We start from the raw sequence: 27,086 nt of genomic DNA on the forward strand, positions 1-27,086 counted from the left end.
AGAGAAAAAGTTTGCAGGAAATAATCCAAGGGCTGGTAAAGACAAGCAGTGATGTGTGTTAAACGATTTTCTGATGGTAAAGAGCATCTTTACAAATCTAGAGCCCAAAAGTTAGTCTTGGCAAGTCAGTGGCACCTCGAGTGCAGAACATCTAGTTTCGGTTGGTATGAAGATTTGGATAATGTAAAAGTGTATCCTTTATAAATGAGATAATTTTCTTTCCAGATTAACTACTTTTCTTGGAGCAAAAAACTCTCATCCAGCTGCACTACATATTAACCCAAACCATGTATACCTAAGGACTCTGGGATGACCAATTCAAGCTTTGAGTGAATGCTATTAAGTCTTGCCCATTTTACCCAAGATGGTAATTTGCTGAAGGGAGTTTCAGTCCAGCAGCAGTTTCAATTTCCATCCTTCTTGGTGTTGATTCCTTACAATTTTAACTTGATGCACTAAATTTAGTAATGCCTGTTGTTTACAATGCCCAGACCAGTATAAAATCAAGTTCTTGTTCTCCAAGATGAGTCCATATTGCCGTTATGTCTTTTATGCCCACATTCATTTTTAGTGCTTCAATGCGCTTTCTGAGCCGGAATGCGCGTTTATAAATTTCACATACATACCTTCATGTCCAAATGACAATCAGCAAAAGGCTCTGTGTACTTGGGTCTGTCGTCACAGTTGTGTAGAGCTGCCATGCTGACATGTAGCCCCAAAAGTGTTTCTGGAAAACTGCCCAGAGGCAATACTGTCATGTCTCATGCAGCGTTCGTGCTAGACTTCTCAATATCTCTCATATTAAGTTGGCAAATTCTTCACTCTCTTTAATAGATTTGCTGTGTAACAAAGTTAACAGGTTACTTCGTTTGCAGCTGGCAAGACATAGTCTCGTCCCCACTAATAAGGCAGGAGTATTTCACTTTTTATGCTGGATTGTCCTAATCTGAGCTGGAGTCTCCCTGAGTTTGAGACAAGTTCTCAAACATTTACTGCAGTTAAGTCTGCAAGCTGAATCTCAGGTCCTATTTATGCCACAAAGAATTCTTAGAACGCCTTCTGGGTAAACTTTTCGCCAGGGTACACCTGTTCTAGAACTCGGTTATGGTATTCCCTAATAATACTATTCATGAGTGTTGTGTCTGCAGACAGAAGAAACCCATAAGCAGCTGATTAACATTGAAGTGGACCTAGTTCACCAGTCCAGCCGGCCCAGTGTCAGGCTCTGCTTAAGCAGTGGGTTTTCTACAGCACTGGTACAAACCATACAAACATGTTACAGCCTACAAGGGGAAAAGGTAGTTAGCAATTCAAGAGCACATTCGGCAACAAAAAAGAGGAGGCACGCAAGAATTTATAGCTAATGTCTGCATAAGTTAATTATGTCTTAATCACAAGGGCATCTAGTGGTACGATGACAGAACACTATTGGATGGACATCCATTCTGTCAGAGAGGCTCAGTAGTTTCAGAAGCTTTTGAGAGACGTGTTTGCAAACATGCTCATTTCAATCCAGCCCCCCAAGTGAACATAATATGGCTGCATAATCTATGCACAGCGTGTGAATCCAGAAAAGATTTATGCTGCAAAAGGAAACCTAGTTTAGCATTTTTCACTGCATGTAAATCCAGAAAAGTGTTCAGGCTGCAAAACTAATGTTACTGGTAAGTGACGTTTTCCATTTGAAATATTTCTTAAGCTTTCCTTTCTATGTTCATTAGGTAGTCTTTCTGTTCTGATCAAAAGATGGTGATCTTTCATATGGTGCGATGTGAGACACAGTTTTTGTTATCTTTGCTTCCTTCAATATTTATTACCTGTGAAGTAAATCACTCACCATCTCGGGTATTTGTTTCTTTCATCTTGTGTTCAGAAAAGCAACTCCAATGTATCAGCAAGTATGTAGCATTGCGCTTTTGTGCTGAAGATGTGTCAAAGAAAATGTTCTCATATACTCACTAGCTTTGGGCAATTTGTACATAAAAGACAAACCAGCAAGTGGATTATTTGTTGTGTTTGAGGATGTAGACCAATGAACACTTTTAGAAGCATTTGGTGAGCATCCCAGTAGATCCCTTTTGTTCAGCTGAACAGTTGCTGTTACATCCATTTTTTTTTTTTTTTAAATACAATAGATGAGACCAGTCCACCCAAGGACAAGGGCACGTGGCGAAAGGGCATCCCTGGTTTCATGAAGAAAAAGCCAACCACTGGAGGAACCTTTGGCGTCCGGCTTGATGACTGCCCTCCTGCTCTCAACAATAAAGTATGGGAATTTCTTTGGTTTATGACTGTTTACTAGTCATATTATTATTTTCAATTCTTTTAAAATGTTTAATTAAAATGTCTTTTGTTTTCAGTATGTCCCGTTGATTGTAGATTTGTGCTGCAAGCTAGTTGAAGAAAGAGGGCTTGAATACACAGGTATTTACAGAGTTCCTGGAAACAATGCAGCCATCTCTAATATGCAAGAGGAACTCAACAAAGGAATGAATGACATCGACATTCAAGATGATGTGAGTTGGTGTAGCGTTTATTGCAAATCAGTTGCCTTGTTAGTTTATTTCTTTCACCCAGAGTCCTGACATTTTTATTTTAAATGTCTAGAAATGGCGAGACTTGAATGTAATAAGCAGTTTGCTGAAATCCTTCTTCAGAAAACTTCCAGAACCTCTTTTTACGAATGGTGAGTATCTTTACAGTAAAAAAAGAAAAAAAGTGTTTAGAATATGCTTCAACATTCGAATTTCTGTGTTCCTTTCTACTATCATAAGAAGCTGTCTTTGATTTCTTTATTTTATTTTTGTTGTTTTTTAAAATATTAATTTGTGTTTAAGGATCTATCTTGCTTCCAGCTGGACCGATTATAACGCCAGCTTTAATCTACAAATGAACTGTTGGAAGAGGCAAAAAAGCAAAATAATGGCCTTAGCCAGTAGTCCTACAATAACCTGTGTCTTAAGTAGTCATAAAAACTCCTATGTTTTTCTTAATTTCTGAGTGGACTGTAGAAGGCATTACATAACTATACGTTATATGCTTACTGTGTGAATTCTTTTCACATTTTGTTCAGTTTTCGCTAAACATTCAAAGTGTTAAGTGCCATGTAGCAGAAGCAGATTCTGAAATACAAACATGTACTTTGAAACATATAAAGAAAAGAGCCATCATTGACGCATGAGTGCAGTTAATAAGAGTGTTGGGTCTAACAGTGGGGTGAAATTGGTTTACATAAATAGACAAATATATGTAACTCCAGTTTAAAACAATCAGTAACATGTAGGAAGTCATAATAAAGAGCAGTTTGCAGAGATATGTCTGCTTGTTTCACTTGCAAGCGTCAACTTGCTCTGCATTTAAGAATCTAGTTCTTGCTAATGGCTATCGACCCATTTCAAATGTATGCATCTAGACACATAGGGTCTAAACATGGTGACAGCCATCAGCGGTTATAAAAGGATTTTCACACTTGAAGCAGGGGGTCACGTCCAAATTAAATGAGCAGACAATTCTCCTCCATTAGGACTTACTAACCCTACTGCTTTTCTTTTAAATGGGGGAACTCAACAACTGTTACTTTCATTTGCCTATTTAGGTAACCCTACTCCAACCCATAAAGGAATTGTTGACATCCAGAAACTTTATTTAACTGCACAAACTTCTCTTTGATGATTTTTCTTGTGTAATTCTCCACAAAAAAAAAATTGTTTTAAAAATATGAATTTGTATTGTAAATTATTTGTTTGAATGTGTGGCTGTAGATGCAACCGTTTTCTCAATTCCAACTTGTAGAGAATGAAATCCTGATGGAATGGACACCTTTCTGTTTCTGCCCTAAGCGCCACGCGAATTTCCTGCAGAACTATCAGCATCAGTCTGCAACATCTGTTTGTACCTGGACCATAAAGAGGAGGACTGTGAAGCTTGTGAGACTTTTCAATCAAAGACGACTATGGGATCAAAGGGCTTGCTGTTGTGAGATCCAGCAACATGAAATCGAAGAGACTCCGGACATCTTCGGACAACAAAATGTTAAGTCGGAGCCAGAGATGCAAGAGACCTCGGCAGCTGAGGAAGCCTTTTTGGTCGACAACTTTGAGTCAGATGTGGACACGGTTCTTGAGATTTAGGATCTCCCTTCGATGCAACATACAATGAGTGCCCAAAAAGCCAGCACCTCCCACTGAAGCAAAGGCTACTTGGCCATCAGGCCATGGTTGGCACCGAAATGCTCATTCAAACACCCCGCCATCGAGCTCGGCACCAAAATTAAAGCCTAAACATTCCATCTTGGTGCTGAGCCACCAATCTTCTGCTTCGGCACGATAATTTCGGTTTCCCATTCTGCACTGACCATTCAGGCGCCGATAAGACCACAACCTGCCTCGGCATCAACAATTTGTTCCTCGAAACAGAAGAGCGCTTCAGCACCCCAAAAAACGCAAGTTTCGTCATCTTCGGAGCTGATCACTTCTATAGTGCTCCTCCTCCAAAAAATGAAGCACAAACTCATCACCAAGCAGTCACAGCTTCATATTCAGCCGCAGACTGGCCGTGTCTTAGTCAAAGCTGGTTTTTCAACACCTTCAAAAAGACAGCTTTCAATTGGGTAGGCTATTGATGTTCCTGCGTCTTCTGCCAAACATAAGAGAATGGACAGATTTAGCCACCGCCTGTGAAATTGGGCCTACATTCCTGGTCGCTCCACCACAATCTACCACCCTTGCCATTCTCATAGATATGGCGGGGGGCCGCCACCTAATATCACATTTATATGAGGTGCTCCAGGAAGGTTTTCCTCGAAAGCCTCCTCTGAGCTCAGGATAAATGGGAGGGGCTACTCCAAGACCCGTTACCTACCCATGAATGGGAACGCATTTATGAAGGGGTACGCATAGCCAGTTCCAATGCACGATTTAAAATGTTACATTATAATTTCACCCACCAAACCTATCTTTCTCCTGCCACCTTATGCAGGATTTATCCAGCACGTAGAGACAGATGCCCCGATGCCAACACATAGGGGCTGACTTTGTACATATGTCCTTGCCCTGCACAGATATATCCTCATACTGGCAACACGTTCTAATCAATCTAAACAGGTCCTCGGGTGGGAACTTCAGCTAGAGCCAAAGCAAATATTATTGGGCCTCATCCCTTCCCCTCGCAAGCGGAAACGTAGCAGGACATTTGTCCTACTGGGTCGAACATTGGCAAAACGATGTGTACCCATACGGTGGTTAAGTCCCAACCCACCTAGATATTCTGAATGGCTTAGGAATATCATGGAATGGGCAACGGTAGAAGAGGTCCGTTTGAACGGATGATAACTTAGAAGATCTGCGGGCCTGGACAGCCATGCTTAATGACCTTAAAGCACACCCCTCACAAGAGAATGTGGTATAATTTCTGGTTTAGTCCAAACTCATACCTATGTGTAATGCTGTATAACTTGGATGTACTTGTTGCTTGACTTGAATAGTTATGCAATATATGACGCTCAAAATGCTTCTCCAAGAGCTAGTTGGGTAGTAGGGAGGGTTCTTTTATGATCAGTGTTCATCATTTACTCTGCTTTGACAAGTAAAAAATCTAATCAAGAGTGTTTAAAAAAAAAGAAGAGGATGGACAAAGACTCTTATGCTATACCCCCTCCTCTGCCTACCTCTCCACCACCCTCACCTCCACATTGTGACCCTCTTGACACCGCCCTTTGGGGTTCCCCCCACTCTTTTCACTGTGATCAAGGAGCAGGGGACGACACCTTGGTTGCAATACAATATACATTCCTACACAGACACAGATGTCTACCCAGCCAGACTGTCACGTAGGCTCTCATTATTCTAATGAGAGTACTGGATTTGAGTGGCACAATCTCCTGCGGTGTGGGAGACCGAGTCTTAACCCACTACAGGTGACACCTGTCGCCCCAATCCGGGTTTTGCTCCGGCTAGCTAGCAGTGCCTCATCTCTAGACAAAAGAAGGGATGATTGGGCAGCTGAGCGCATGACACAATTGACTCCTCAGGGAAATCATGGTCACTCAGATCTCATCCGTTTCTCTCATATATATTAATCTCACATATACAGTGACAAGCAAAGGCAGTATATGTTTCAATAACGTTTTAATGAAGCGACTGCATCTTATACAATAGAGCATGTACTGCAATAACCAGGACAATAAAGCTTGACAAGATTAAAATTGTGACAAGGAGAGTAAAGCATAGAAATAGCTCTACCATATTGTCACTAGAGTCCATAGACTAATTCCTACCTAGACTATATGAGAGCACAGCGTGTTAAGCTCTAGGTCTGTCCTTCAGGTTCCCCTGGGAAGACATCATCCCCCATACCTGAGCTAAGTCCTTGAAGTCTGCATAAGCAGCTGTAGCGAAGCGTTCAGCAATCAGTATACAGTTGTGGTCATCTGGCTGGAATCCCCCTCTAACGTGTATGGGACAGGGAAGAGTTTTTATAATAATATGATGTTCTGACAAAATGTCCCTATGTAAGGATATATATGTTTCTATGAATACCAGGGACAAAATTTTACCACGTTCACCGGCAACCTATCTTACTGTAGCCTTGAGAGAAGCACAGAGTGCTTGTTTAAGAACATAGTGCTGGCCTAAGCAAAGGACAGCTAGATAGAGAGAAATAAAACAAGACTGCAAATGTGGCTATGGTTAAAATAATAAAGCTTAATAAAATGTATCTAGGTTAAAGTGCACAGCTGCAGGCCTAGTGTGCTAAAATAACATGCATGGAGCTATAACTAAAATGGCTACACAACAAGACAGTCTCCCCCAGATGAAACTACCTCCTTTCAGGAGCTTATTGGAAGTGCGGATACCTACTACCAGGTGCTCTTCGATAAAGAGCCCATTGAGAATGTTTTCCTCATTGAAACTCGCTCCACCTCTCACAGGGCCACACATCCCCTCTCCATGCTGAAGGGAATGATGAGGCACGCAGAGGAAATCTTTGAAGTTCCTGCCAGTGCCTGCATCATCACACTGCGTGTAGTGAAAAAATATAAAGCTTCACCCTCAGAACCCATTTTTATTAGAGGTCAGATTCTCCCTGATTTCCCTGGTGGTTTCCAATGCCAGGAAAAGAGCTGACTCCCAAACCGCTTGCGATGCTCCGCCTCCTGACAATGAGAGAAAGCTTATTGACGCTTCTGGAAAGCTGGTCACAGCCCAAACTGCCAGCCATTGGTGAATAGCTAACACAGAAGGCCTGCCAGCAAGATATGACCGTGCCTACTGGGACGAGATGGTGGAGCTCCTCCAATACCTCCCAGAGGAGCACAGGAAGAGGGGCCAGGAAATTATCAGTGATGGCCAGCCTTTTTCGAGTAACTCCATCCGGTGTGCTCTAGATTCTGCTGACACAGCTGCCAGAGAAATAAATACCAGCGTCCTTTTGCGTCGACATGCATGACCACGCAGTTCCGGATTTAATCCCGAGGGTCACCAAACAATTCTTAATATACCATTTGATAAGGGGCATCTCCTTGGCCCATAGGGCGACAAAGCATTTAAAAAAAATGAAAAAAGACAATGAAGTGGCTAAATCCATGAGTGCCTTGCAGACCTACGCTACACGTGGTTCCTTTCACTGCCTGTTATATAAATCGACCTCCAGGTCCACAGCCACGGCCACCTCGTCCTTTAACCATAAAGGCCAGGCACACACATCCTCCCATAGAGGCTTTTATGGAGGTTCCTACAGGGAAAACAATCACAAATCAGTGACTCCCTTCTCCCTGGCTCTTCAACACCTGTCGGGGGACGTCCACAACAGTACTTCCCGGCCTGGCAAAACATAACATCAGATTAATTGGGTTTGGGATATTATCCAGTCTGGGTACTGTCTGGAGCTCATTTCCACACCTCCAAACATCCCCCCTCTCAGTCAAAACTTTCCCCAGAACATATCACTCTGCTGAAACAGGAAGTTCAGGCTCTTCTAAACAAAGGCACCATAGAACCTGATGTTCCCTCACACCATCATGGGACAGGAGTATACTCTCTGTACTTTCTGATCCCCAAAAAAGATGGGTCGTTAAGGCCTATTCTAGATTCTCCGGTCTTAGAATTATTACATCCTATAAGAGCATTTTCACATGGCAACACTCCACTGCATGATTCCACTCCTTCAGCAAGATGATTTCCTCTCAACACTGGACCTGAAGGATGCCTACTTTCACATCCCTGCACACCTAGCACATCACAGATATCCCAGATTTGTGATTGCAGGCAAACACTACCAGTTCAAAGTACTCCTGTTCAGAGTAACAACTACACCACAGGTGTTAATAAAATGCCTAGCAGTGGTTGCTGCTCACTTATGCAGATAAAATATTTATGCGTTTCCATATCTGGACAACTGGCTTATCAAAGTCAGCACTCTCAGACTTTGCCTACATCACATTCAAGTCACCATAGATTTGCATCACCAATGGGGTTTCACTATAACCTTCCAAAAATCTCACCTGCAACCTCTTCAGATCCAAGCCAATCTAGAGGCTGTTCATACAGTTGGGTTTAGCTTATCCAAACCCAGCAAGGATACATTTTCAAACACAACCCTTGTGCTTTTACCCCAATTATCGTGTCACAGTCAAATATGCCGTGAGACTTTTAAGGATGATGGCCTCCTGCATTGCCATAGTGCCGAATTCCCATCTACACATGCGTTCGTAGCAGTAATGGTTAGCACGTCAGTGGTCTCAGTCACAGGGTCGTCTGAAAGATCTGGTGTTGGGAGACTGTCACACCCATCGCTCTATGCAGTGGTGGAACACAAAAAACCTGTTCAAAGGGTAGCCTTTCCTAGACACTGTTCCTCAGATTATTCTGACAAAAGAGACCTCACAAGCAGGGTGGGAGGGCTCACCTTCAGGATCTCACAGTTCAGGGTCTCTGGGCTCCCAAACATTGCAGTATGCACATCAGTTACCTAGAACTTCTCGCTGTTCTACTCGTGCTGAAAGTATTCACAGTTCACATGATTAACAAAGTTGTTCTGATCCGCACAGATAAAATGACAACAATGTATTATGTGCAGAAACAGGAGGGGTGGGCACTCTCTCCAGCTGCCTCGTCTATCACAGATGATCTGGAGTTGGGCCATTCAGCACAACATTCAACAGAACATCTCCCAGTGCACACAACAACTTTGCCAACCTCCTCCGCAAGATGCGGTAAGATGTCGCGAATGGAAATTTCACCTACAAGTCTTGCTTTCTTAATTTCAAAAGTGTGGGGGTTCCCAGGCATAAACCTGTTCACAACAAAGGAACACACAAAATGCACACAATTCACTTTTAGTTTACCACACTCTCAGTCCAAGGGCAATGCTCTATGGATGAACTGGTCAAGAATATTTCCCTACTCATTTCCGCTTCTTCCTCTCCTTCGGTTTGTGGTTTGGGAGCCCAGGCAAACATCCCTCACTTTAATTCTGGTGGCCTCCACAGGGGCATTCTTCTCTTTTTAAAATCCCAGTTATTACATTTCTTCATGGAGGGACTTAAAGAGAGTGATTATGCCAAGGATACAGCCACTCCCTTCTTGGAATCTAAATATTGTACTCACAGCACTCATAGGCCCACCATTTGAGCCTTAAGATTTATGCCCTTTACAATTTGTGTCTTGGAAAGTAGCACTTCCAATTGCAATCACTTTACTCAGGCGTGTAAGTGAGCTCCAGGTTTTAACCTTTCAAGAACCCTTTTCCCATATACACAAGAATAAAGTAGTTATTCACACCAACCCAAAATTCTTACCAAAGGTGGTATCTCAATTCCACCTGAATCAGTCTATTGAATTGCCAGTCTTCTTCCCACAACCAGATACTATTCCTGAAAGAGCTCTCCACATATTAGATGTTAAGAGGGTGCTTATGTTCCACATAGATAGATCTAAAACCTTTAGAAAGACTAAGCACCTTTTTGTTGCCTGCTCACCACCACACAAAGGCAACCCCATTTCTAAATTTGGCATTGCCAGGTGGATTATTAAATGTATACATACGTGTTGTGTGCTAAAGAAAAAGACCATTACGTGTTCCTCCTAGAGCACACTCCCCTTATTAAAAAAAAAAAAAAAAAAGAGCAACTGTGGCCTTTTTAGAAAACATTCCCATAGGTGACATATGTAAGGGTAGCTACATGGTCCACACCACTCACCTTCACTAAACTTATTGTGTGGATGTTCTCGCATGACGGAAAGCTAATGTAGGACAGGCAATGCTATATATACTTTTCCAGACCACTTCAAGCCCCACAGGTTAGCCACCACTTTGGGAGGCACTGCTTTAAAGACTATGCACAGCATATGTAACTACAGCCATACATGCCATCAAACGGAAAATGTTACTTACCCAGTCTAACAATTGAGTCGATGACCATGTCCATTACCAGCAAGAGGAGGAGTCACCATACCTCGTGACTCAAAAGACTTTTCGAAGAAAAACAACTTGCAACCTTCTGGACTCAACATTAGATGGTAGAAGGATGCAGTGCATGTGTATCTACAGCACTACATGCCACAAATAGATGCTTACTTGGTAAGTAACATTTTCCTTCTACTTCATAGTACCACTTTGAATACTCATCAAATATTTTATACATTAATTGAAGAGGATTCTGCCCATATGACTATATGATCTGCATCGCAGTTTTGGTGGCAAGAATGTATCCTAATCTTAATGTCATCAAAACTAAAATAATGGTTGTAGGAGCTGCAACTGGAGCCCAGTCAAATATTACCATTGCTGACCAATTAATTTTGGTTACATTTCTATTTCTCTGCACAGCTGGGATTTAATCATTCCAATCAACTAAGACTTGACAGTCTCACACATCCTGTTCTTTATGTGCCCGAAGTTCCTTGTGGCCAATCTTGGTTTCAGATTGAACCAGAGCATTATTTTGAGCCATGCTTGAGGTTTATCCACGTAACTCCATGATTGGTGCTGTCATCTGTGTGCAGCCTGGAATAGTAAGGCATTCTGCTTCTCTTCCACCCTCAGACCAACTGCATAGTAGCTATTAGAGTGATAACAATGAGTGTAATTGTGGTTAGAGCCCTGATCGGAGCACCTGCAAGGCTGAGCAGGATGCCATGGGCACCCTGCTATTGCCCCTGGCTGACTGAAATTATTAGTTTGTCAGCCAGGGGCAATAGTTAGTGAAAACTTCATATCAATAGTTAAAGTGGCTGTGTGTGTGGCTGTCCCTACCACTTATGGCCATTGTAGCAGCTGATGCCTACGTTTGGATGACGTTTAGGGAAGCTCATGAAATGGCATCCTGATTAGGAAGTGAGTTGAAAGGAAAAGCAGTGTAGCACTGGGTCTGTTGAATACAATAATTTGTACAGGGAATGAAAAACATGATGAGGTGAAGGTGCATTGAAAACTGGTGTCCCTTTGTTGATAGAGTAACATCAAAGAGAGTTCCTAGTAAATATCAGCTGTAGATTTGTAGCCTTCAAATATTTCAATTGGTTGACTCATGTCAGGTGCATGTTACTTTGTTTGGTTTCTTTACATTCGGGATCTTGCCCTGGATATATAATCTGATGTAACAAGCATTTGCAATGCAATAGGTCTTGCATTTGTGAGAGTTAGAGCTGTTGATGTTCTAAACAACAATGTCTTTTACTTATGTGTTTTGGTTTGGAGTGTAGTTGATGTATGCCAAGTGCCACAGCAACCCTTCCAGGCCTGTCGCTGCAGGAGAGAGACCACAACAAGGCCACCATCTTGGGAGTGTTTTTTCCTCATTGGGAGGAGATGCAACCCTTTCTAGTGTGTTTACCAGACCTTTATAACATGCCTCAAAGAGGCACGTTCGTGGCACTTAACCCAGAGAATGAGGGAGTCAAAATAGTTTGGAGCAAAGAAAATCGGACAGCCATATATTTCTGTGTGTTAAAATTTTAAAGAATTATTCCTCCACATTGGCAATACCAGCCCATCTTTTAAAAACATTGACTGTATACAAAGAGAATAACCGAATAGGCAGTTTAACTGCAAATTAATTATAGCAATTTTGTTAAGAATGGCACCTGCTTTGCAGTGCTATAAAATGGCACAACCTGTATTTCCAAGTGCTATATTAAAAACAATTATTTCTAGACTGCCCCCAACATGCATTAGACAAAGAACCCTAATGGAGAGGGTGCGGTGTAAGGGCCAGAGCTGCCGACTCTGAAGTCGGGAAACACAGTTCTAGTCTGGACGCCGGCTCAACAACCTGTGATTCTGGGGAAATCACTTATTCTTCCCTGCTACCAAAAATGTGTTCTTGTGTAATGTAACCGGTGCTGATGTAAAGCGCTGTGATACCTATGTTTCGAGTTCACGCTAACTATTACATCCAAAAGCTAGATGTTTTTTTGCTATCAAGCTTGAGGCAGTGAAGAGCTTGGGTCTGGAGTCACGACTCCTTTTCCACCATTTTGGTGCCAACACTTTTCGCAATGTTCTTGCATAGAACTAACCTATGTGCTTGGTTGGTGACTCTTCTGAGGTTATCAAGAGCACATGCTATCGCCTAGTGTTAATCTCTACTCAAGTCAGTTGGTTAATGCACCCACTGCAGAGGTCTTGACAGAATGAGAATGTCACAGATTACAATCCTGACATAGCTTTTTCACCTCTTCTTCTCTGCAAGGTTGATGCAAATGAATTATAATGATTTTTTTAAGAATGGCAACTAATTTGCAGTGCTGTGAAATGGCAGAACCTGTATTAGGAAGCGCTATGTAAAATAAAAAACAAGTTGTTCCCAGACTGCCCCAACACGCACCAGACAAAAAAGTCTAGGGGAGAGGATGTGGCGTAAGGGCCAGAGGTGCCGACTTTGGAGCTGGGGAACACGGCTCGAGTCTCAGCCCCGGCTCAACATCCTGTGATTCTGGGGAAATCACTTAATCTCCCCTTGCTACCAAAAATGAATGTGTTCTTGTGTAATGTAACTGGTGCTCATGTAAAGCACTGTAATACCTTTGTATCAAGTTCTCTCTATTTAAACCTGCAAAAAAATGAATAAAGTGCTCCAATACCTTTGTCTCGAGTTTGCGCAACATAAAACTGAAAAACAGACCACAAAGAAACAGCAAGATGCCTGAAACCAGGGAAGATACTACATACCACCATGATTGCGGAGCAGTGAGGCAAAAAAAAAAAAAAAATAGTGTGCCACACTAATATCTCGCCGATCGTGCAATAATCCATGTAACTGGGTCAGTCTTTAACGCGTTAACAAAAGTGCCTCAAGGCGGGACAAACAAAAGCACTTACCAAGGATGTCAAGGGTTTTTTGAAAGGCAGGCCCAGGAACGAATGAAAGTGATGGGCGTGAGATGGGTGTGGTTAAAGCCCACAGAATATATTACAACATATCGAGAAGAGCAGTGCTTGTGCGCTGCTATACTCGACCTAAAAATGTATCATCTAGTTGAAAAATACTACTGGATGAACTGCTTGTATCTCCTGTGGCATATCAAGTTATGACTTGTTCTTCTTGATACATCATTATATACGCTCCTATTTCAAACCCACCCCAATCCACAGGTGGAACACCTGATCCTAGATTTTACACTGCTGCAACAAAACCCCTCCCGATAGGGTAGAGGCACAATCATCACACCAGAGAATATGAAACAAGAACAAAGGTAACGGAAAATCTGTATTCATGCCTCTGCTAATGGCCCTTCCTGCCCCCACTTCATGAAATCCGCCCCCTCCTCTCCCTCCATATTTTTGACGGGTTGTTTTTGGAAACTAACTTGTTGTCTGACTGTAACAAACAGTAATGTGTTCCTCAAGAAATCAGGGTCAGGAATTTTTATGAATCCCAAAGGAGAAATCTGTTCCACTAGTTAATGGGGGAGAAAAAAATCCAAAAAGGCAAAGTCACTAAATACCAAAAGGAAAACTCAGGCTTTAGCAGCTACCAGGATGCACGGTACGTCCTCCAAATCCAAGCAAAGGTATTGTAGGCTTGTAGTGCCAGCAAAGCACTAGGTAGGAAGGAGAACATCTCCAAAGACACACAAGTAGAAATACTCCTCATGCATGCCAACAGTGGGTACAGTTTTACAAAGGCCAATGTAAGATTCCCCCTTGCTGTTTTACACCTATTTCTCTTTTTCCTGTGTCAAACAAGAGAAATAGGTCCTACAGTAATTGTTGGCGATTCTAGGCATCTGACTCCCATGGACCTCGAAGGAACTGAAACAGCCACTACTGCAGCAAATTCCTCTGCTTCTGAGCTACTTTATTCAGCCACAAACCTGCCCAGCTGTATGCTGGAACAGAAACGTTTTCCTCTACTGCTCCCATTTACTCCCTGACTGCTGCATGCGGCTGGGTATTGAGCGGGGGACCCATGGTCCGGAGGATCCCATAAAGTTTTATTTTTTGTCTTTTCTGCTTGCTGCCGTTTCTTTGTGTGGAGCTGGGGCATCTTGTGAGTGATGTACTGCCTGACAGAGCCCAGCCTGTCCTCTGCCGTGCAATGATGCTAACATAAAATTACCAGTAATGCAGAATATTAAGGCATTACTGCAAATGTTGAGTGCTTGAGAGTACTGATCTAAATGATTATAGATGAAAGTAGACTGGGACTTCACAGGGGACAACTTCAGAGACCTCAGGTTGGATGTGAGTAGCTAACCTAATGCTGCTTTCCCTCATTCTAATGATGTCAGCTTTCCCATTCACAGTGTAAACACAAAATTTCATGTTCCCACATTTTTTGTGAAATAAATGAAGACTGGACATTTCTGCATTGTTGTAGTGTTTATTTGCAGCTGCACCCAAAGTGTCATTTCAAGTGTCACACGTAGGAAAACTGGAAACAGAGACCGTATTATCACACATACATACTGAAAACGTGGCTGCTATGCAACTGACTTATGAAATCCCTCGTATTGTCTTTTCCTACCAGTGATGTGCTTTTGATAGGGATATATCACTGAATCGCCAAATTGTTACTGCAGCAGCCCTTTGGGTCATCAGAGAAGTATTGCCCCATCTACCTAACCAAACCAAAAAAGAGGGAAGTGCAGTGATTTTGTCAACCCTAGGCTGTGACAATGCCCATTTTGTATGTGCCTTATCACTTTACTATGCAGTTGATTTAGCCACATGGTTGCTTCCTAATTAATCTTCCACCCAGGATACCCCTGACAAAACAAATTGAAAATCTTCATTAGCAATAGGTCAGGAAAAGATTGCTGCTAAGAAATTATGATCCATCGATCAAAAAGTCAACAGGGCCTTCTTTACCAAGGTTACAGACTGTCTGGAAGGAAGATAAGGTTCGGTGGCATGTGTAGCTGCAGATACACATGTTGTGCATAGTCCGCCGTCTGGTGTTGGGTCAGAGTGTTACAAGTTGTTTTTGTTCGAAGAAGTCTTTTCGAGTCCCGAGACCGAGGGACTCCTCCTCCTTTGTTCCATTGCGCATGGGCGTCGACTCCATGTTAGATTGTTTTTTTTCCACCATCGGGTTCGGACGTGTTCCTTTTCGCTACGGGTTTCGGGACGGAAAGATAGTCTTAACTTCGGAAAACTACGTCGGTATTGTTTCGCTCGGGATCTGGTAAGAATAGAATCGACACCGAATCGTGAAGAGCTCCGGTAGCCCTTCGGGGTAATTTCGATCCCCCGTCGGGGCCTGGTCGGCCCGACCGCGTGTAACATCGACACTGATGGAACGGACCCCGTTCCGATTCTGTCCTAAATGCCACAATAAATATCCATATACAGACCAACATTTGGTCTGTAACTTGTGCCTGTCGCCTGAGCACAAGGAAGAAACGTGTGAGGCCTGTCGTGCGTTTCGGTCCCGAAAAACGCTCCGTGACCGGCGAGCCAGAAGATTGCAGATGGCGTCCACGCCGACAGGACACCGAGAGTTCGAGGGACAAGGAGAAGAAGAGGAAGCCTTCTCCATCCATGAATCGGACTCGGAGGAATTCGACGTCGAAGAAACCGTGAGTAAGACGTCGAAGCAAGCACCACACAAGAAAACAGACAAGGCCCAGGGGACGCCACTGCCAACAGGCCATGGCTCAACCCATAAAGTAGGTGACCGTCCATCGGCACCGAAAAAGGCCGAACTGGTGCCGAGATCGTCCGACTCGGGTCGAGACACAGGCACGCAGCAATCTCGGGACCGAGAAAGTGCTGCTGAAAAAGATCGACGCCGAGACAGCGGAACCGAAGCTGCTCGGCGCAGAGACAGCGGCACCGAGGAAGATCGACGCCGAGAAAGCTCGACGCCGAAAAAGAAAAAATTCGCCTCGGAGCCGAAAACAAGCAGAGACACAGTTTCGGTGCCAAAACGACCAGCAACCGAACCAACTGCCAGCTCATATACAGAGGAACAATCGCTGTCCTCTCAAATGCGCAAACACAGATTTGAAGAAGAGTTACAGACCACTGATGTAGATCACACACAAAAGCGGATCTTCATACAAAGTGGGACAGGGAAAATCAGCACTCTTCCCCCAATCAGGAGAAAAAGGAGACTCGAGTTCCAAACTCAAGAACAAACACCACAAAAAATGGTGAAGAAGGTAATTCCGCCACCCTCTCCTCCACCTGTAACTCACACATCACCGGCACAGTCTCCGTCACATTCACCGGCTCATACCACCATGAGCCAAGATGACCAAGACGCTTGGGACCTATACGACGCCCCAGTATCAGACAATAGTCCTGAGTCGTACCCTACCAAGCCCTCGCCACCTGAGGACAGCACAGCGTATGCACAGGTGGTAGCTAGGGCAGCAGAGTTCCATAACGTGTCGTTACACGCAGAACCTGTCTTGGATGACTTCCTTTTCAACACCCTCTCCTCCACCCATAGCACCTACCAAAGCCTGCCTATGCTTCCAGGAATGCTAAGGCACGCAAAGCAGATCTTCAAAGAACCGGTCAAGAGTAGAGCGATAACTCCAAGGGTGGAGAAAAAATATAAAGCACCGCCCACGGACCCTGCTTTTATCACCTCACAACTGCCACCAGATTCAGTCGTGGTAGGGGCAGCTCGCAAGAGAGCCAACTCGCACTCATCAGGCGAGGCACCACCTCCGGATAAAGAGAGCCTCAAGTTCGACGCAGCTGGGAAAAGGGTTGCAGTACAAGCTGCAAACCAGTGGCGCATCGCGAACTCTCAGGCGCTCCTAGCGCGATATGATAGCGCCCATTGGGACGAGATGCAGCATCTCATTGAGCATCTGCCCAAAGAATTTCAAAAACGGGCAAAACAAGTGGTTGAGGAGGGACAAAACATCTCCAATAACCAAATACGCTCCTCTATGGGCGCAGCGGACACAGCTGCAAGAACAATAAATACCGCAGTAACCATAAGAAGGCACGCATGGTTGCGCACATCTGGCTTTAAACCGGAAATGCAGCAAGCGGTGCTCAATATGCCGTTCAATGAACAGCAATTGTTTGGACCCGAAGTGGACACGGCAATTGAGAAATTGAAAAAGGACACTGACACAGCCAAGGCCATGGGCGCACTCTATTCCCCGCAGGGCAGAGGCACTTTCGGCACCTTCCGCAAAACAACTTTCAGAGGGGGGTTTCGGGGTCAAGCCACACAAGCCAGCACCTCACAATCAACACCGTCTACCTACCAGGGACAGTACCAAAGGGGAGGCTTTCGGGGCCAGTACAGAGGAGGACAATTCCCTAGAAACCGGGGAAAATTTCAAAGTCCAAAAACCCCTACAACCAAACAGTGACTCACAAGTCACTCAACCCCTTCACACAACACCAGTGGGGGGAAGACTAAGTCAGTTTTACAAATCCTGGGAGGAGATGACAACAGACACTTGGGTCTTAGCAATTATCCGACATGGTTATTGCATAGAATTTCTCCAACTCCCTCCAAATGTCCCACCAAAAACACAGAATATGTCAAAACAACATTTAGACCTTCTAGAACTAGAAGTTCAAGCATTACTACAAAAGGACGCAATAGAATTGGTACCATGTACACAAGTAAACACAGGAGTTTACTCACTGTACTTTCTAATATCAAAAAAGGACAAAACACTGAGACCAATCCTAGATCTCAGAACACTAAACACCTACATCAAATCAGAACACTTTCACATGGTCACGCTACAAGACGTGTTACCACTGCTAAAGCAACAAGACTACATGACAACCTTAGATCTAAAGGACGCGTATTTCCACATACCGATACATCCCTCGCACAGGAAATACCTAAGGTTCGTATTCAAGGTAATACATTACCAATTCAAAGTGTTGCCGTTCGGTATAACAACCGCACCAAGAGTATTCACAAAATGCCTAGCAGTAGTAGCTGCACACATCAGAAGGCAGCAAATACACGTATTCCCGTACCTAGACGATTGGCTAATCAAGACCAACTCCCTAACAAAGTGTTCACAACACACAGATTATGTCATACAAACTCGGTTTCTCCATCAACTACACAAAATCTCACATTCTGCCGTGCAAAACACAGCAATACTTAGGAGCGACAATCAACACAACAAAGGGAATAGCCACTCCAAGTCCACAAAGGGTTCAAAATTTTCACAAGGTTATACAAGCCATGTATCCAACACAAAAGATACAGGCAAAGACGGTATTAAAACTCCTAGGCATGATGTCCTCATGCATAGCCATTGTCCCAAACGCAAGACTGCACATGAGGCCCTTACAACAGTGCCTAGCATCACAGTGGTCACATGCACAGGGTCACCTTCTAGATCTGGTGTTGATAGACCGCCAAACATACATCTCGCTTCTATGGTGGAACAGTATAAATTTAAACAAAGGGCGGCCTTTCCAAGACCCAGTGCCACAATACGTGATAACAACAGATGCTTCCATGACAGGGTGGGGAGCACACCTCAATCAACACAGCATCCAAGGACAATGGGACGTACATCAAACAAAACTGCATATAAATCACCTCGAATTGTTAGCAGTATTCTTAGCGTTGAAAGCATTTCAACCCATCATAACCCACAAATACATTCTTGTCAAAACAGACAACATGACAACAATGTATTATCTAAACAAACAGGGGGGAACACACTCGACACAGCTGTGCCTCCTGGCACAAAAGATATGGCAATGGGCAATTCACAACCACATTCGCCTAATAGCACAATTTATTCCAGGGATCCAAAATCAACTAACAGACAATCTCTCTCGAGATCACCAACAGGTCCACGAATGGGAGATTCACCCCCAAATTCTAAACACTTACTTCAAAATTTGGGGGACACCTCAAATAGACCTATTTGCAACAAAGGAGAACGCAAAATGCCAAAACTTCGCATCCAGGTACCCACACAGGCAGTCTCATGGCAATGCTCTATGGATGAACTGGTCAGGGATATTTGCGTACGCTTTTCCCCCTCTCCCTCTCCTTCCATATCTAGTAAACAAATTGAGTCAAAACAAACTCAAACTCATACTAATAGCACCAACATGGGCAAGACAACCTTGGTACACTACACTACTAGACCTGTCAGTAGTACCCCATGTCAGGTTGCCCAACAGACCAGATCTGTTAACACAACAGATCAGGCATCCAAACCCAGCATCGCTGAATCTAGCAATCTGGCTCCTGAGATCCTAGAATTCGGACATTTAAACCTCACCCAAGAATGTATGGAAGTCATAAAACAAGCTAGAAGACCATCCACTAGACACTGCTATGCTAGCAAATGGAAAAGATTTTGCTACTGCCATAATAATCAAGTTCAACCATTACATGCATCTCCAAAGGATGTAGTGGGTTACTTACTACATTTACAGAAATCAAATCTAGCCTTCTCTTCCATAAAGATACACCTCGCAGCAATATCTGCATACCTGCAGATTACCCATTCAACTTCACTATTTAGGATACCTGTCATTAAAGCGTTTATGGAAGGCCTAAAAAGAATTATACCACCAAGAACACCACCTGTTCCTTCATGGAACCTCAACATCGTCTTAACAAGACTCATGGGCCCACCTTTTGAACCCATGCACTCATGCGAAATGCAATTCTTAACGTGGAAGGTTGCATTTCTCATTGCCATCACATCTCTAAGAAGAGTAAGTGAAATTCAGGCGTTTACTATACAAGAACCTTTTATTCAAATACACAAAAATAAAGTCGTCCTAAGAACCAATCCAAAATTTTTACCAAAAGTTATTTCGCCGTTCCACTTAAATCAAACGGTAGAACTACCAGTGTTCTTCCCACAGCCAGACTCAGTAGCTCAAAGGGCACTACATACATTAGACATCAGAAGAGCACTAATGTACTACATTGACAGAACAAAAGAAATTGGAAAACAAAACAACTGTTTATTGTATTTCAAAAACCTCATACAGGAAACCCAATATCAAAACAGGGTATAGCCAGATGGATAGTTAAGTGCATCCAAACCTGCTACCTTAAAGCAAAGAGAGAACTGCCCATTACACCAAGGGCACATTCAACCAGAAAGAAAGGCACTACCATGGCCTTCCTAGGAAACATTCCAATGAACGAGATATGTAAGGCAGCCACATGGTCTACGCCTCACACATTTACTAAGCACTACTGTGTAGACGTGCTATCCGCACAACAAGCCACAGTAGGTCAAGCCGTACTAAGAACTTTATTTCAGACTACTTCCACTCCTACAGGCTGAGCCACCGCTTTTGGGGAGATAACTGCTTACTAGTCTATGCACAACATGTGTATCTGCAGCTACACATGCCACCGAACTGAAAATGTCACTTACCCAGTGTACATCTGTTCGTGGCATTAGTCGCTGCAGATTCACATGTGCCCACCCGCCTCCCCGGGAGCCTGTAGCCGTTTGGAAGTTATCTTCAACATTTGTACATTTGTAAATATATTACTTAAACCTTAGTTGGTACATACTTATTCATTCCATTGCATGGGCACTATTACTAACATACACAACTCCTACCTCACCCTCTGCGGGGAAAACAATCTAACATGGAGTCGACGCCCATGCGCAATGGAACAAAGGAGGAGGAGTCCCTCGGTCTCGGGACTCGAAAAGACTTCTTCGAACAAAAACAACTTGTAACACTCCGACCCAACACCAGACGGCGGACTATGCACAACATGTGAATCTGCAGCGACTAATGCCACGAACAGATGTACACTGGGTAAGTGACATTTTCATTCCTCAACATGTAACCTCTAGTAGATTCCTGAGATTAGGATATTTAAAATAGGAGGATAGTTTAAAGCTCTTTCTTTTTGCCTGTATGTAAGTTTTCCATTCGGCTTCTCGTAGACATAAAAAGAGAGGGCGAGCATTTTAATTTATGGAAGAAGATCGAAAACTAGCTGTTCTCTTAAAAAAAAGAAAAAAAAAACAAACAAAAAAAGTATACCTTGTCATATATACTACTGCTTCTCCGGTTCACTGTGTGTGTTTCTTTCTGATAACGGTATGCTATATAGAAATGATAAACTCAAACTTCAATTCAATACCTCCCTGTGATATGATTAAATCCATTGACATTTGCTTGCAGTTAGACATCTGCCTTTCTATTGACAAGTGCACTACAGATGGCAATATGATTTATATCATGTTGTCTATCCCCACTTGTAAATGTTTTCATTTTGGAAGCCATTGGTACATATTGCGTTTATAAAGTAACACGTTTCCCAAACAAAATATTCACCAAGAAAAGTTTGAGTTCATGAAACAATGGAAGGATAATTTTATTAAATTGTATTTCGTGCACAAAAAAATGCTTGCTGTTTGGGCACCCAAAATTTTGAACATTAGTGGATTCGGTTGATAAAGTTTTTATACAGTAGTTTATCAAATAATACTTTGTTATAATGTAGTTTATATCAAACACTTCAGTATAAAAGTGTTGGCTAAGACCAGGCTTCACTATAGAGTTAAAATTCACCTCCGCATTGCTTAAAATTACAGCATTTAATCAGTAGATGTCCTACAATTGCTGTAAGTTGCTTACTCTTCAACTGAGATGGCCTTGATCCATCCTTGTGGCGCATATAATCTTGTTGTTTTGTTGACCCAAATGCTGGAGTGAAGCCATCAGTTCAATAAGGCAGTGACTTTCCTGGAGGATAGGCTGGCATTTTGACCCTACATTGTTTCATCAGTCAGCTTCGTTCAGACTCCTCTCACTGACTTTGCAGCATGTCTCTAAGCTCAGCCATTCAGCAGAGTTGCCAGAGGATATATTGGCAGAAGGCAAGGCAATATGACTCAATGCTGGCTGATTTGGTGGCTTGACAATTGCAGGTACTCAAAAGTAACCGTGGAGAGGAACCTGCTGGCTGTAATGACGGATATCACATTCTGACCTTGGATCTCAGTGATAAGAGGTTGATGGAGGTTGTGGCTCAGCTGTGCTTGCTTGCTTGCTGATAATAAACACCAATAAGGACCCTGTTTCACAAATTTTAGTTGAGCAGGCTTTTTGACCAGGCAGCAAAATAACTGAGCTTCGGAAGCCATTTGTTTGATTACTATGCTACAGATAGAAAGTTAACATATCAATAACTGTCTGCTGGCGGACTGTAATTCTAAAAGGGTTGATCTTGGTAACCAAAATCTGAGTTGACATTAAGTAACCCTAGGCCAGCTTTTTGTTTGACCCTCTTATAGGTCAACTTATCAGCTTCTCTCTTATTTTGTAGAATGGCATGATGCCTTTGCTAAGATCTTATGTAAAGGATACAATGGAGGCCATTAAACTGACAAACCATCCCTTTGTCTCCTCTGAACAATTATTAGTGACAGTGGACATCACCTCATTGTATACCAACATCCCTCGGGCCAGCATTAGAAACCATTAGAGAGGCCCTCAGTCGGGAGGAACACCTCTGCAGGTCCCTACTGATTTCATAATTGATCTTCCAAAACTATCTATGACCAAGGGAGTCACAATGGGAACAGGATTTGCTCCCTACTTAGCCATTCTCTTTATAAACCAATATGAATGCCCCTACATCTGTACTGAAACCAAACCTTTGTCTTCCAATATTACAGTATGGAAGAGATATATAGTTGAGGTCTTGATGATTTGGACAGGGAGCCAATCTCATTTGGAGCTTTTCTATGAATGGCTCAACAATAGATCCGATGACATTAAATTCACCCTATCACATAGGTGACATGAAATCAGTTTCCTGGACAACTCAATCAAGGTTGAGGATACAAAAGTGTATGCTACTCTTTTCTGGAAACAACACAAATGGAACACCTTACTTAGGTACACCAGTCACCACTCCAGGAACCTACGTGAGAATCTTCCCTATGGACAGTTCCTGAGAATTTCAAAGGAACTGTTTCTGTAGAGCTGACTATTTCAGGGAATCTAATATCCACATTAAAAAACTAAACGAATCGAGGTTACCTCAAAGAACTTCTTAAACGTTCCCATAAGAGAGAACGGTATTGCCCCAGGTACACATTACTGGAGCCAAGAGAAAGAGATGATTATTTCCTAGAAATGATGATTTGTGTTACCACCTTATGCACCAGGAGTAACCATAGTAAAATATATTAATAATAAGCATTGGGACCTAGTTTCCCATGAGCTCGATACAAATGAAAAATCTATTTATGCCTTTAAAAAGGGCAAAAGTGTAAAGGACCATGTGAGTGCTCTCCTCAGATCACAAAACAATACGGAGTTGGCATCCCACTGGAACCTACCCCCAGTTGTTGACCACTTCAGCTGTGGGAAGCGCAAAGCCTGTTCTCTCACAGTGGCACTCAAAGAATTCACACACAGTGAACGTAACTGCACGTTAAGGAGTCGCACGAATCGCAACAGCACTGACGTGCTTTATATCATTAAATGTCCATGTGACCAATACTCTGTTGGACAGACATGCCAGAAAGTCAAAGCCAGAATTCTGCAGGAGAAGCTGTAAAGTACACGTTTCCTCTCTAGACCACCCTGCAGATAGCCTAAAAGCGGTTTGTAATGGAAAAAGTTACCACCAACTCAAGGGGTGGCAACATGTCCAATGTCCTTAATATGAGGGAATGCAAATAGATCCACTTGTTAGAGACAGTTGCCAAGGGATTGAATGAATTCGAGGAAATAGCCAAACAGTTAGCTACACTGAACAGTGGTTAAAGCTATATTTTCACTCTGAGTTTGCCACTGATGTAACTGGGTTCCTTTGGCTTTGTAGGATTGGACTAATATCTCCTTGTAATGACTCAGACCGCACTACAACTGATTTCTGGGGGACTTTCTTGTATCCAACCTCCCTCATATTCGTTCTATACATTAGCATCCCTTGAAAGGGGAACAGTGCTCAATTAAATGTCGGAATGTTGCTGAATTTTCCTGAACTAAAATGCTGCCAATCTCCGCTTTAGTATGCATGTTGACACGCCTGTTACGCCATGCTGGACAAAGTCTCCTGTTTAACCGTTTTAATTTGGTGCACCTGCACCGATATCTAAATTGATTTTTCATCTCAAATGCCAATGAAATGTGAAATGTGATCTGTCACAATAGGGTGATTACTTTGTTGATGTACAGAATGCATTTATGTATATAAAGGGACCCGTCTATTGTCAAAACTCTGAAGTGGACCTGTTTATAACTCACAACTCGACCTTATCCACATGATTCTACAGTTTACATTAATTCACCAACATTATTCGAACTTATTGTATAGACAGTCATGCATGCTAAAATGTGATTAGACGTTGTTCTGCCCATTCAACACCGTGATATTTACAAGAAGGGACATGGCTCAAGTTTATGTTTTAGTTTTAATGCGCTTGTCGCCACAGTGTCATCTATTTCATTTTGATAAGATTTATGCCACATTGAATTGTTGGCCCGTTTCAATCCAAGGGACCCCCCCATGTGAGAAGTAATTTACATCCTACCACAGTGGCTACCAATTCACTAACTTTAATCAAACTTAATGCATTGACAATCGCGCATGCCAGGATGTCACTAGATTTTAAGTTTTGACCGCTCATCTCTGCGAAAGTCATAAAAAGAGACTTGGCTCATGTATGTAGTTATAATTTGAATGTGTTTGTCATCACAATGTTGCCTATTTTGTTAACACATATATTTTGAATTTATGATTCATACCACATCAAATCACTGGTCCGTGTTTACTCTAGGGACCCCCATGAGAAGAATAACTGTTATAAACCGTGGCTAAGGTCAGTGTCTTGTTAGCGCAATTGTTGCGGCCCTACAATAGGGGTTTTGCATTATCTGCACCCCATCTAGGTGCACATTAAACGTGATGGGCTCTCTTTTGCCCGATATTAGCCTCTGTGAGGCCTAGACTACGCTTAACTGCAGGTGCTATTATTGCAGTAGGGATTCCCCCCACAGCGCGCATGCTCACGCCATGTGGGGTGAACCATTACTATCTCTCGTGCTGTGAACGATTGACCCCCAGCAATCAAGAATACTGAGAACAAGCTGGCTGCTTTTGTTGAGTTGTTCATTGTCCTTTGTCCATGACGTTGGTGAACTTCAACCAGTTAGACATTGTCTTTTTTTTTTTTTTTTTTTTTTTTTTTTTTTTTAACTAAAACCTTGTTTTTAAATATTTCTCTTCCACAGCCCATTCCTAAGTATCAGGAAGGGCCCTATTTAAAGTAGTCTGCACAGTAAAAGTTTTACATTGAGGTGAGTGGAATCTTTGTATTCACTCTTTCCTTTTACCGGACTCCTGTTCAATTGATTTCTCTCATGCGTTTCAATTTCACATTTACAAATTTCTGCAGACAAGCTGTGTTGCTGTCTGTTGAACCCCATAGGATTTACCCTATGGAATTTTCATGCAACTCCGGGTGAGTTATAGCATGAAACAAGCATAATGTTTTGCAAACACACCAGTCTGTTTTTTTATTTTTTATTATTCACTAATATCATACAGGTTACCCCACTCCACCCTCGCATCCTGATGAAGACCCACACAGATGGTTTTAAGTAGCTGCGTTTTCTAGGTCCAAACGTCAGCGCTTTCACAAATTGCTTATACTAGGACCTAATCCCATTTGGGCTTTTACGGCAACTTTCTAATTGCCCTGGCTGTATGGGAATTTTGAACTCTGACACTTGACAGGCAGTACGCAGGTGTCTGAAGCACTGTGATTTTCATTTGATATTTTATGTATTCAGTCACTTTATTCTCACTTGTCACGCTGCATGAGCACTTCGGCCACCTCTTGCACATTTTGGAGCAACCTATAGTACAGTGTACATAGATATTTTCATGTACTTGCGCCATAATATATGCAATTGAAATAATTGCACCTCTGGTTGTGTTTTTTTCCCTTTAATTAATTTCCCTGTTTTTAATAAATACGGTTTGTAGGAATTTGCTCAATTCTGACCACTTGTTTCATGTGATAAATGCCACGTCTGCTATGTTCTTTCTGAATTCAGTCTGCCTTTATTTTTCACTCTTATTCCCCTGTGCCGCTGTGCTCTTCCATTTTCATCATGTTGGCACTATGCCACTTGCTGAATGTAAGACAAACTCCCAAAGCTGTTCATTAGTTTTATGCTTCTAGTACAACACGTGCATATGCCACACACGAGCATGTTGCATACAATACAGACGCATGCCAAAGCCTATTCTTTCTTTCACTGTAGGTGTAGGTTGGAAACTACTTCTCTGGACTCACAAAAGCTTGCACCCAGGCCACTTTCTGCTTACATTCCTGCCTTTTCGGTCTCTCTTCCCTTATTTAGCTGGTTTAGGTTATAGGACTTTAGGGAAATTAAATATCAGTCCTAAGATGAGTTATCTTACTCAGACATGTTATTGCCTTTGTTGCGATTGCATGTTGCACCTGAGGTGGAAATTTGACAGATAGGCCATCGTGCCTCCAGGCTGTGCCTGGGAAAGAGTCTAGGTTTGTGTAGTTATGGCTGGGTATAGATTTGTTTAAATATGGCTAATATGAATCAGATTGCTGATGCTCCAGTTGACTCTGTGGCAGACAAGATGAACACTGCTTTTGCTTTGAGTAGACAGGCATGGAAAGCGTTTTGGG

The 27,086-nt window shown here is 42.7% G+C and overlaps 1 protein-coding gene across 2 annotated transcripts in view; it reads left to right on the forward strand.

The window, feature by feature from the left end:
- ARHGAP21 (Rho GTPase activating protein 21) overlaps nt 1–27,086 on the forward strand; it is a 367,146-nt gene that overhangs the window by 315,360 nt on the left and 24,700 nt on the right. For both annotated transcript variants that reach the window (XM_069211368.1, XM_069211369.1), the window contains 3 exons: nt 2,136–2,266; nt 2,361–2,516; nt 2,608–2,686. In XM_069211368.1, coding sequence (XP_069067469.1) covers nt 2,136–2,266; nt 2,361–2,516; nt 2,608–2,686 — 366 coding nt within the window. The remainder of the gene's footprint in view (nt 1–2,135; nt 2,267–2,360; nt 2,517–2,607; nt 2,687–27,086) is intronic.

The sequence above is a fragment of the Pleurodeles waltl genome, chromosome 10 (assembly GCF_031143425.1).
Source record: "Pleurodeles waltl isolate 20211129_DDA chromosome 10, aPleWal1.hap1.20221129, whole genome shotgun sequence".
Taxonomy (NCBI): domain Eukaryota; kingdom Metazoa; phylum Chordata; class Amphibia; order Caudata; family Salamandridae; genus Pleurodeles; species Pleurodeles waltl.